At 38.3% G+C, this 12,697-nt stretch overlaps 1 protein-coding gene across 2 annotated transcripts in view; it reads right to left on the bottom strand.

Moving 5' to 3' along the window:
• The window catches only part of camkmt (calmodulin-lysine N-methyltransferase), a 155,874-nt gene that overhangs the window by 17,263 nt on the left and 125,914 nt on the right, over positions 1-12,697 (bottom strand). Inside the window, exons 8-9 of one of the 2 annotated variants that reach the window (XM_015378213.1) lie at positions 11,146-11,220; positions 2,538-2,601 (exon numbers count right to left, since the gene is read on the bottom strand). In XM_015378213.1, coding sequence (XP_015233699.1) covers positions 2,538-2,601; positions 11,146-11,220 — 139 coding nt within the window. Of the gene's footprint in view, positions 1-2,537; positions 2,602-8,988; positions 9,067-11,145; positions 11,221-12,697 lie in introns of those variants that run through there. The other variant, XM_015378215.1, reaches the window with a different exon arrangement.

The following is a 12,697-nucleotide window of genomic DNA, read 5'->3' as shown; positions in this document are numbered from 1 at the left end:
AAAGAAAGAAAGAAAGAAAGAAAGAAAGAAAGAAAGAAAGAAAGAAAGAAAGAAAGAAAGAAAGAAAGAAAGAAAGAAAGAAAGAAAGAAAAGTATACATAAACACAAGCATCACATAATTCCTGCAAATACTAAGAGGCTTAGTAACAGGTTCAAAGTGTCTTTGTAATCCTTTAGCTTTCAGCTTTATTTCATGTTGATTCGTCTTTTTTTCTTAATTAAATGAAGCAAAGAGGGACGCCGAAACAGCCCCAAACATTCAATAAACACAGAAAGAAATGCACAATAACACATTGCAGGTTAAAAGCACACAGAGCCAAAGAAAACAGCAGGATCGCTCACTTTGACAGATGATAATTCATCTGCAAATCCAGTTGGATTCTCTTCTTTTTTTGTTCTGTTTCTCTAAAAGCCACAAAAGTAAACAAACAGACCAAATTCCTTCTAACTCTAATCAGCTGAATAAGAGGATCTGGCCCAACGGATGGACCACCTTTGTCAGAAACAACAAATTAGTGCCATTAAAAGGGAGAAGTAATTGCTTTGTTAATTGTTTAATCAGCTTAGCAAATTATTAAATATTTGCCAAAGCTTGTTGTGGCAGCGACAGTCTGATGGCCCACACTCAAATCATATTAGCCCCCCGAATTATCTCCCCAGTGGATTAAAGACAGACATGAAGAGCCTTAACGCACAGCTGTACCACAGCGGCCAGATGTCACGCCCGTCATTTGACAGCTATTAGCATTAAAACCACAGCAGCTCACTGATTCTGAGGAAATCCAGCAACCTGAACAGACAATTAATTCTGTATCAGAAATTTCTGCAAGTTGCAATAAGTTTCATTTAAGATTTTTATAATGATTTAAATTCAAAACCTACATGAATCATCAACTTTAAAACCTTCCTTTTGAATCCATAAACACAATCGGCTCTACTAATGTTCCTTTTTTCATGCTAAGCGATGCTTTCTGACGATGAAGGAGCTGGTAGAACGTTTGGATTTTACTCAACTAAGCTGACAAGTTTCAGGAAAATATGTTTAAAGCCCTGAGGGGAAAGTTGCATGTCCTAAAAAAAAATCCCCTCCGGCGGGGTTTAAAGCTTCCATGGATTATAGATTGTTTTCTCACTGCAAAATAGCATCTGAATTCCTAAGTCAGAACTACAACTCTTAAAACAGATTCAGACAAACGGAAAATATAGAAGAAATAGATAAATGAATGAAAATACAGTTTAAATAAAAGATTTAAGCCCAAGCAGGAACTTTCTGGACGTATTCAGTAGTTTTAAGTCTTGCAAAAGGGCTTTTTTCTGGGTACTAAAAGCAACTGAATTAAACAGGAGGATGTTTAGCCACCATGGGTCAATTTGTAAGCATCAGATGAATGTTTCTTATCCACTTTGCAAACTTACTATGTATTGAACATTCCTGTTTACTTACAAATTTCTACTGTAGGAAAATATGGTTTCATGACTCCAATAGATTAAATACAATGTAAAATAAACTCATTTGGTATGCCAGCGGCACATGGGATTAAATTATTAGTTTACAAGATCCACTTGAAAGGAATAAGGGATTAAATTTTGACTTAAAAGAAAAAAATGGGGGAAAATTAATCTGGAGCAGAAACATGCAACAATCATTGTTATGGTTATTAACATGTATATAGAAACTCTTTGGGATTAACTTTTATATAAAAATAAAAGTATATAACAGCGTAAACACTACAAATATATTAACAAAATGTAAAAAAAAACAAAACAAAAAAAATAGAATAGACAGTAAGGAGCTGTGAATGGTTACCTATATGGATCAGATCTTGTCAGATAGACGGTTTTGCTTTTATATACCTATTATTTTGCTCTGCACATCTGCATGGTGCAACATTTAAGGAAGTATTCACACCCCTGGCAGATTAAGATTAGCAATTATCATCTTTTAAATTAAAACCACTGTGTCTAGAAATATCAAATGATAATAAGAATATATATTAAATGACAAGATTGCAGAAAAACATTACTTTTTCTTTATATTTACTTTACAGTTGATCCAAAAAATGTCTTACATGGCATTATAGCACCCATATCATTCCTTCTTTTCCATTATTACCTTCTTCTGTTCAGCATTTCCACTTCCTTTCAGCACCATTTCTAACCCTAAACTGATCTTCATAGCAGTTTGGTCTCTGTACTTAAATACACCCGTATTCCCTCAGATGAATTAAATCTGAAGCGTATCTCTTCCAACCCCTCCTTCCCATATTTGCTTTGACTGTCACAGCATGGGGTCTTATCGCAGGGCCAAAAGGGAGAAGTTGCCTTGGATTTATGATTAAGGGAAAGGAACAGAAGAGGAAGAGCGAGATCAGAGCGATGCATTGAAGTTGCCTGTAATAAGCATTAAAGTATTACATGATATTAACCCTGTTAGACTATTAATGTGTGTAGGGTTTGAGGGAAAGCCTAATTATGATTGAGAGGAGGAGGGAGGTGAATTAGAGAAATACAGTAGACACACACATACACAGACTTACGTCGGGTCGCAGTAATCTCCTTATGGCATCAACCAGGCAGGCTCTGTACTGGTCGAGAAACAAACTGAAAGGGAGATGGAGGCTCAGGTTAGAATGAGTTCTGCAGATGGCAGGGCGGATAAAGCTGCAGGCCATTTATTTTGTTTTGTTTACAAATAAATTCACCAAGAGGAGAAAAACAATTTGCATGAGTAAGTTTCTCTTGGTCTGTTTTTGTTGATTTTTCCTGAGCAGCCCCCTCAGCCTGGTGTCGAGGCGCTGAAAGGAATAAGGAAACTATAAAGAAAACAAATCCAACATAAACCCATCATATCCTCTGCTGCAAAAAAAACACACACACAAAAAAACATGTGCACAAAGAGAGAGGCACAGCTTAATGACAGGAGCCCAGTAGGCACTTAAAGGTTAAACGTTAGCCTAATTAAAACAGTAGGAAAAAATTGGACAGTTATGAGGGTATAGAAAAGTTTTTAAAAAGTTTCAAAATAAAAACTAAAATAAAAATCAAATTTAAGAAGGCAAATCAATAAAACTAATTCTGAATCAAAACCTAGAATACAAAAATAGAACAGATCGAACAAAAAAGTAAAAACCCACATCACTAAATAAGAACTGACACATGGTTACCATAATGTGCATGCAGGTTTTTTCAAAAGTCAGTGTCATTGAGCTGCTATGTGATTAATAAACGTTTCGCTGCCCTTCAGCGGAAAAACAAAAAGCACACAAAGTACCTATAATTCCTTTAACCTCTTTATTCCAGGTATTTAAACCCAAGGACGTTTAGTGGATTTATTAAGAATCTAAGAAACATCTGATCTTTGTGGCTTTTCAGAAAAGTTGCACATTAATACAAAATACAGTTATTGATATACATATCAAAAGCAAATATTAAATAATTCCACTCAATCAAAGTGTGACAAAAATGTTAAGACATCAAATCTTCAATGGCTGGAACAAACCATTATTCCTGAGGTAACTTCAGGAAATTCCAGTCTTTTTTGTGTTACAGATTTTATTTAAACATGGTGCTCAACATCACTTTAACACTCAGCATCACACAAAGCTGAATACCTTTTTTTAAACTCAAAGTAAGAATCATATTTGTTTTCATATTACAGACGACAGGTATAAAAGTCTGCTTTCATTATTAATAATCTTATTCTCTTAACGGTTTGAATTTTTGTCACCTTCATGGGCAAATATAAAAAAAAAACAGAGGCTGTGAAAAAATGCACATGCTTTTATGTAAAAAAATAAATTTCTAACTAAAACAAAAACATCTTTATTATATATTAAAAGAGGCTGGACTTTCCTCCTTTAACAAAAAGATCAAGAACCAAAACAGAGCTAAAAAAGATTTGGGATGTAAACAAAAACATAACAGAGATCCCCAAATCACAATCATTCTTAACAGAATACCATCTGCCATCTACATACGCCGACATATTAAAGCTGTTATGTCACTAAAGTCAGTGTGTGCATGTGTGTATAGCTCTTATCGCAGATCAGAGGGGAGTAATTTGACTAAAATGCAACAATACAGAGCAGATTTGACATAATCCTGCACATCCGTCCACCTGGATAGCAGCGGGGAAATCTGTACTCTGCCCCTCCCATTAAGGTCTGCATCTTTCCTCATGAAATCCTCTGATCCAACCCAGGCTTGGAAGGTGCTCATACCAATGTTTCTCTGCTCTACCTAAGTATACACATGATTGTCATTTCCGGGTGCTTTAATCAGTCAAACATGTACCTGTATGTTATGCAGCTAAACAGATTCATTCATGCTGTGATCCATATTAGAGCAAAGACAAAAAAAAGAGCAGGATGTCAGATTAACGTGTAAAGTTTATTATCTTTTAAAGGCAGACAGAGGCATGAAGTTTATTTGACTTGAAAGGTGAGAGGGTTTCCATTTGGTTTATTTGGCCACAGATATCAATTCACAGGAAAAGTGAGAGGCAAGGAAAACAAGGAAGTGAGCTCGTTGGGTGGAGGTAACAGCTGAGAAACACCCAAACACACAAACATACAGGCCAAGGAAAGGACAGAGTGTCATTCAGGGGGCAACGGTTTACCAGAAGAATGAAAGAGCTGCTTTCACGACAAACAAACGGCGATATTGGGATGAGAAATACAATGACTGCAGGCACAGAGATGGTTTCCCTTTATGATCAAGATTATTCCATCTTGTAAAATAATATTTAACTGTCTGTGACACAAAGTTTGAATGTCAGGGTCATGCTCCCAAATTAAGTGGTCTTCCCCTCTGAGGGGGGTCACAGGTCACCCCGATGAACCCAGACAGTCAGGGCTCCATTGTCTCGCCATAACCCCTCCCATTTAGAGCGGCCCACTGAACTCCCGTCCGACCTGCCTGGAGGTCAAAGGTTAAAGCTGGTGTGTGAGACCGTGTCTGAGTATTGTTTCTATATTTGTCATCTTACTTATATGTCGACATATTTTCAAGATGTAGGGGTGAGAATGTGGAAATGAATGAAGTCATCTGTAAATGTTTGTTTCCCAGGATGTTAAGAATGCTCAATCTGGGACAGATAGTTAGAGATATTTCTGCATGAAGAACTTGAACACCAGTGCATTATATTAGTAAAAATGTTTTATGCGCAATTGTCCTGTTTTTGACAGCAAACCAGCAAAAGGAGCAAAGACAGAAAGGGGAGCAGTGCAGTTAATGCCTGTGCTATGCAGTAGCATCAGAATGTGATGCATATAAAATACTTGTTATGCCATATTTTTAAACAACAACAGAGTGTCTTCAGTAAAGCCCAGCTGCACTGTGCAAGTTTCGGGGCGATTTTCTAGTCATGTGAGAATTTTCAGATTCGGCCGACTTTCAGCCTGATCATGCGCTGTGAGTCGTGTAGTGTACTGGGGTTTACGAGCGGCGATAAGCCTCTCACGACCACCTCCCGATCAGGAATCATGAACATGTTTGATTTTCTCCTGACCCTCGTGGGCAAATCGCTCAGGGCGCATGCGCAGAAAAGGATTCTTCTTTTTCTTCCTCTCAGATGTAAACACAGCAGCATGGCAGGGATGCAATGAGTGAAATGCAGTTCTGCCTGTAAAATTGACAGACCGTAGTAGCCACGTTTGCTCAGCCATGTCTTTTTTTCAAATACGTCGTCGCCTTTTCTTTATAGGACTTTCAGCACAAAATTGCACAAATTGACAATGCAGCGCGGTTCACTATAGTGAGCTTCATATTCCCCTTCTATTTGTTTTGGCTTCGGGATAGAGAGCTACAGAGCAGCTCTCTATCCCGAAGCCAAAACGTGCTTTTTAGTCGTACAGTCTGAGCAGGTAGATCGCATCAGAGCATCAGGCCGAACATAAATCGTAAGCTGTGTGCTCACCTATAGCTTAGCAACAATGTTTGGTGAAATTAAGACTTTTAGCAGCCTTCATCCAAGTGCCTAAACACGCCTTCAGAAATATAGGTTTTTAAAAACTAAGCATTTTAAAAAACTTTGCATTATTAAATGTTCTGCATGCTGGTGCAGTTTGGTGCTCTGTTGCCTTAAAGCAAGAAGAACCGGGGTAAAATTCCCAGCAAGGGGTCCCTCTGCATCGAGTTTGCACGTTCTTCTCGGTCAAATGTCAAAAGACATGGCTGGCATCTCCAAATTCCCCTCAGTGTGAACGTGTGTATGCATGGTTGCATGTGTTGCCCTGTGATGGACTGCTGACCTGTCCATGGTGAACCTGCCTTTCACCTAGAGACTTCTGGAGATAGGTCCCCCAGGATCTTGATGGGCAAGTGGAAAAAGATGGCGTTCTAGGTTTAGCATGGAACGTTCCCGACACAGAGTTAGGAGCATTTTATACTCTGCAGAGGTTTTCTCCACTGTACCCAGTATTCTGTTACATAAAAACCACACGGCCTTTGTATCCAGAGGCTAAAAACAAACCTGTTTACAAATTTTTTCCTTGTTTATTCATGTCATCCGAGATGGACAGTAATTTCTCTCGAAGTGTTGTGATATTATTTATGGGTGAAATTATAAGACAGCAATAGATATTTATATTTGAGAATCCTTCCCAGTTGTAGCCGTCATTTTGTTCGCCATGACTTTCTGCAAAGAACTCTGAGTAGTCATAAATTTTCTGAAATCCGGATGAGTGAAATCTGTTCGAACGGATGTGGATGCTAAAATGATGTTATTTAACCATTGGTGAAGGGCTGGCCTTCATGGATGCATCAAGCATAAACCAACCTTTAGTCTGTGTGCTAAGAATAGCAACCCTTTGCCCCCTTAACAAGTATACCAGCATACAATAATTCAAAACAGGACATAACACAGTATGTCTCTGTTGTTCTCTTTATCCCTAAGGTGATTTTTCTGAAAAAGAAAGATTGCTTAGAAATAATAATTTCTCTCCAATGATCCCGTTTTTTAAATAAAACATGATTGAGAGGTAGGCAAAGGACATTTCTCACATACTGATCCAACTTCTGTTGACTGAAAAGGTGAGCAGAGGTACAGCATGTTCTTTTTGGACAGTTATAATCCACAGCTTGTATTGTGTGAATATAGAAGGATAAACAAAACACAAAAGATGTTATTTTGTACCATAAGACATTTGATTTGTTTGTTCTTTATACTTTTTCCCTTTATTTGACAACCAATTGCATTATGTTGGGTTATCAGTGCTAAATGCTCAGCCCATTAGTGCTTCTTGAGTCCATCCTCAAGAGCTAAATTAAATTGCTGCATTCCTTCATCGGCATGTCACTCAGCTCTCAAGGTCTGTTAGAAAGCTATTACTTTGTACCAAACAAAGACACATACAAAAACTCAAACATGAGGTCAATTAAGAGGTCAATTCAGCCTCTTTGATCAGATATGTATACCTTCTGTAAAAATTCAGTTGACAAATCACACAGAGTTTTGTATGCCAGTAATGCTTCCGTGGTTATTCCCAACTCAGTCAGCTTATTCTTATGTAAAACAATGAAAAGGCAATAATTTGTCACAAAAAAAAACTAATATTTGGTACACACACTACCAGATTTTCTATGATGCAGACACATCAACAAAGCTTTATCTCAATGCCCACACACAAGCAGATTTTGGAGAAAGCTGACATTCCTAACATCCCAGCCAAAGATTCCTTGCCATCCACATGTCCAATGCAGGAATCCTGCTCTCTCCAGGTCTCTCTCTGTCTGCCAGAGAGACACAACCATAAATGTGAGGAGAGAGACAATGCTCCAACATTCTCGTGCCCACCGACTGTGAACAGATTATTATGCAGTCTGTATTGTATCCCTATGCACACTGAAATACCAGGCAAACGTCTTTTTAATTTAAACATAGAATGCTTCATCTAATATAGACACATTCACCTAAACGACCAAACTCTGACAGCCTTCAGGCTTGTGCAAACGAAACGTGAAACATGGTGAATTAAAAAGAGCCACTGTTGACAAAGTTTCAGTATTCTATTCATATCTATTCAAATCTACATATAAAGCACAGCTTAAATTTTATCCTCAAAATTCAATGTAACTTTTTAAGAACACCTAAACAAAGAGATAAAGAAAATAGTAAGAAATGGCCTCAGCGCTGCCAGCTAAACCAAACTATCCCTCTACCCTCCTCCGTTCTCAGCAGTAGATCCACTGTAACTGGTGGGAGCTGTAATTAATTGGAGTGGAATTCGTCGCTGATGACCTTTTCGAAGGTGATCATCGCAATGACTCAAGCGTTAATTCGGCAGCCATCACTCTTCAGGTGCTGGCACTGCAATCACACAGTCGTTCACATGCATTTAGATGCAGGAAAGATTGCAGCACCACACAGAACAACAACTTCCAGCTCTTACGCACGCATGACTTCAGTGTGGAGTTCTGCTGTGATAAATGGGAAAAGAACCTGTAATATCAAAGCCTCACATTCAATTTACTGTGGTGTCAGAGATTCTGCTTCTGTCTGTCACATAATGCATCAGTCCGCTGTAAAATATCCTCTTTTAGCTGCTTGCAGTCCCTCTCTCTATGGGTGTTGTACCTGACTATTACCTGTAATGACCATGACATTAAAATAATGATAATGCCATTTGCTAATGCAGCACTTAGCACACATTGCACACACTTATGCAGAGAGATGCACACCCTTACGCAACCTGAATTTCTTCATTGTTTCTTCAGTTGGTAAATCCGCATCCATCTAAGAGTTTTAATACAGCTGCCCACATCAGGAATGACTTCAACGATATTGCTGGGACCATCCTGGGTCTGAAAGAAGACAAAATGCTTATGAACACTGCTACACTGTCAATAAAGACAAGATAGATAATCTCTTCAGTGAGTTCTGGGACTGCCCTCAGGGTCTCATCTCTGCAGGATGTGCCAGGGGGACCTTTAAAGGGAGTTACTCAGGAGGCATCATCATCAGATTGCTGAATCCCTCAAAGTTCTCCTTCTGATGTACAGAAGAAGCAGCTCCACTCCAATTTTGACTGAGATGACCGTCCTATTCACCCTGGTTGTAACCAGGATCTCCACTCCAAAAAAATTATTGTTTCATTACTCCTAATCTATTAAACAGGGCAAGAGAAAGCCTGGAACACTCTTAAGCACAGTTGAACATGCAATTTTATATGCTTCAACGGATACAAGTAATTCTGGCAACCTGTATGCCTAGATAACCCCACAAAAGTCCTTAGGGGACAATCCTTTGGCTTTCTAAGATTCACAAACACCCTGCATGGTCTAAGCAAACAAACTGGGCAAACAACCTTCTTATGAATTCAATGAAGCTAAAGATCAAATCCAGGGTTCAAAGCTGTGTTCAGTACTTAATACAAGACTCCTTAAATCAAACTTTCCTATAGAGGCTGAGAAGTGTGATAGTGTCTCTCTTTCCATAAAAATTCTGACCATGACTCTGGTCTGAAACTCTGATGGTCAATTTGCCATAAAGTTCTTTAGTATTTCACAATTAATCTAATGCACTTATAATATCTCCCCTCCCACTCCAGTCATCAGACAATATCGTCCTCTTGTCTCTTCAAAGATGGAACAAACTAATGCAGGAGGTGTAGGTTCAAGATCTCCAAAATATGGTTCTCTTTGACACTCACTCTGATCAATGTGTGGCATTCCTAAGACTCCATTGCTATCAAAACAGACTAACTTCCAGGTACTGAAATTTTTCACAGTTCATCCCCTCTCTTTATCCATTTTGATCCAAGAAAATCCAATGATACAATAATATAACCTTTTTCTCTGTTTGGCAAAAAGGAGCAATGCGAGCCCTGAGATTCTAATCGCACAGAAATCCAATAAAATACAGTGAATTAACCTTAAAAATGGCAGAACTACAGTTTTTAGTATTTATTTTACAATAAGAGACAATTAAATGTTAGTTATATAGGTTTGTTTAAAAAAAAATTAACGTAAAGGTTAGTGTTTATGGGTAAAGAAAATCCAAGAACTATAATTAGAAAATTGCAAGGCGTGGATGCAAAACACAGGTATGGATGGTTAAGGACCCATCAGAATCCCCTATCGACCATTAAACCCCCCCAGGCGACCTCCATGGCCCATCCAGTGGGAAGTAACTGAGCCACCTTGTGCTTTGTTTCTTTTTCAAAGCAAAAGGTGGCTCTTTTCTAATTCTTTTTTAAAACTACACTATATTAATATCAGTGCTCCCACCCACCAGTTAGAATTGAGGAAGCCTATTGGATGAGAAGCGAAACATCATCTAGAAAACTTCACATCAAGTTGCCTAAACTGACCTTTTTAAACTTGACCATGACCTGGATGACTGAGAATCTTCACCGATAGGTCTACATTGTCAAATTGACCTCGAAGTCATTTTTTGAATTGGAATAGATTTGTTTTTTTTTTGCTAAATACAAAATCGCCAAGTTTTTTATTAATCAAGAACACCGCTGTTACAAAAAAGAAATTGAACCTGATATCACAATGCAAAGGTATTCATATAGCACACAAAAAAACAGATGTTGAGCAAAGTGCTTCATTTCAGTCAATCAAAAAAGTTAAACAGTTCAAATAGGAATAAGAACAAATCAATGATTCTATAATATAATAAATTATTTTTTCAATAAATCCTCCTCTAAATTCAATTTCTTTGGGAATGTTTGTTTTGAATAATGCAATCATTAAGGAATACATTTCAGTAAAGAAGCAAGGATTTGTTTCTGGATGCTTACAACATCTCCATTTTACTATCTGATAGGCTAATTGTTGTGGTTATGTTGCTCCATCTCTCCATTTCCATCTCAGTTTCCACTCCTCCCTGGACTCTTCCTTTATCTTACCGAGTCTCCTTTCTTGTCAAGGCACAATTATTTGCAATTTGCCTAAGTCATCCATTTACTGGGACACTAAGCATGAAAACGAGGCAATTTGGTGTAAAATGGATGCATGGGGGCATCGGAGCATGTGCATACGTCTGTGTGTGGCTGGATCAGTGAAAGGTCCAGGGACAGGTGGGGGTTTGGGGGTGGGGGCACGATGCAAGGTCTGTCATACCAAAGTGAGACTGAAAATCAGAAGCGGACACATGCAGAGATAGATCTGTGAGCGCGTGGTTGAGCGTAAACCTACCAGTCTGCACACATGATGGTATCAAAGTGACCTTCCAGCTCTGAAATGTCCACCTCAGAGTCCCATCTAACCACCCTGGAACACACACATGAAGCGGAGACAAAAGTTCAGTATTTGGACAAGTGGTGTAACAAAGACAACCAGCCCTGATAAAACCCAGCATGTAGAAAAAAGCTCTTTGTCTTCTCTCCCTCCATCTTCACTGCTCTTTTCCTCTTCAGCTCTGAGCCTCTTGCCGTCTGACACCTCGCTCTCTGTGACCCCCACTGTTTTTCTGCCTCAGTAGAGACTTAGAGAAAGCATCGGAGAGGAAGACATGTCGTCTTAGGGATAAAGCAATGGAGCTTCTGACATGACACTTGACATTTATACCTGGTGAACACACGCATACAGAGAAAAGCCCACCTTCTTACAAGGTACTTTTCAAGCCCTACTTCTATTTCTTATTTTTTTCTGTTTTTTTCTGACATTTCCAAAAAAAACAAGCACTGAGGCAAAAAAAGAAAAAAAGAAAGAAAGCCAAAGTAGCTGGAAATATAAATGTTTAATATTAATGAGCATCATTTTAATACATTTTCTTCATCCCACTCCCTTTCTTTTTTTTTATTCCTTATATTATGGCCCGTAGGTTTAAATTGATGAAGTGGCATTCCCTTTTGTTTTCCAATGTATGCAACTGCCAGAAAATAATAATAAAACATTTTAAAAAATAATGATTACAGTATCCACAGAACAAACAATACATCATGAAATAGGTGCATGGTTTTGGTTTTCATTTGATAAATTCACTGAGTGAAGGACATAATCCAGTTTAATTACACGTAGACTTGTTTTTAAGTTGTTGTTTTTTTTTACTCCTCTACTTGTGATTATCTATAAACTCTAAATTTGGCAGGGGTATAAATGCATGACTTGTTTTTAACTTCCATAACCTGATGACCATATGAGGGAAGGTGCATGACTCTATATTCTGGTCATGCTCATGCAGACATGAGAGGGAGCTGTAAATCTACCTGTAAATTGGGTTAAAGTCTGACTAATCTGCTAATTGAACCCCCAGCTGCTTTCTTGCTGTTTCATTGCAATCTTAAATGTATTCCACTTGTTATGTTTGATTTCTGCAACCTCACACATACAGGTTGTAGGATGAGCTCAGCCTGAACATATCCAACAATCAGATTCAGAACCAAATTTTTACAAAAAAAAAAAATATAAACATTCCTGTTCTGTAATAAGATAACTTTTATATCAAAATTGATGAAATTGAAAGTAGGAAATTCCACTTTCTGCTGCAGAAATCCGCCTTTAAACAGTGTTCCTGTTTTCTCCTGTCGTGTGAGCTGAGCTTTCCTCTTCCCCTCTTTTTTTTTCCTCGCCACTTTGCCTTTCTCTTTTTCACACTGTCAGACAGATTGGGGGATTATTAATTAGGCATTTTTAACACTCAGTAAACAAAACATTAGGCCCTGCTAGAAATACAATCTCGATTCTCAGCTGGAGGCCCCAACACACACGCTCAAATATATGCATGAGTGTGCAAACGACATCGCGC

This window comes from Cyprinodon variegatus, unplaced genomic scaffold (genome assembly GCF_000732505.1).
Source record: "Cyprinodon variegatus isolate N-32 unplaced genomic scaffold, C_variegatus-1.0 Scaffold166, whole genome shotgun sequence".
NCBI lineage: Eukaryota > Metazoa > Chordata > Actinopteri > Cyprinodontiformes > Cyprinodontidae > Cyprinodon > Cyprinodon variegatus.
Note: the sequence above shows the minus strand (reverse complement) of the source record. Positions and strands in the feature narration are given on the sequence as shown.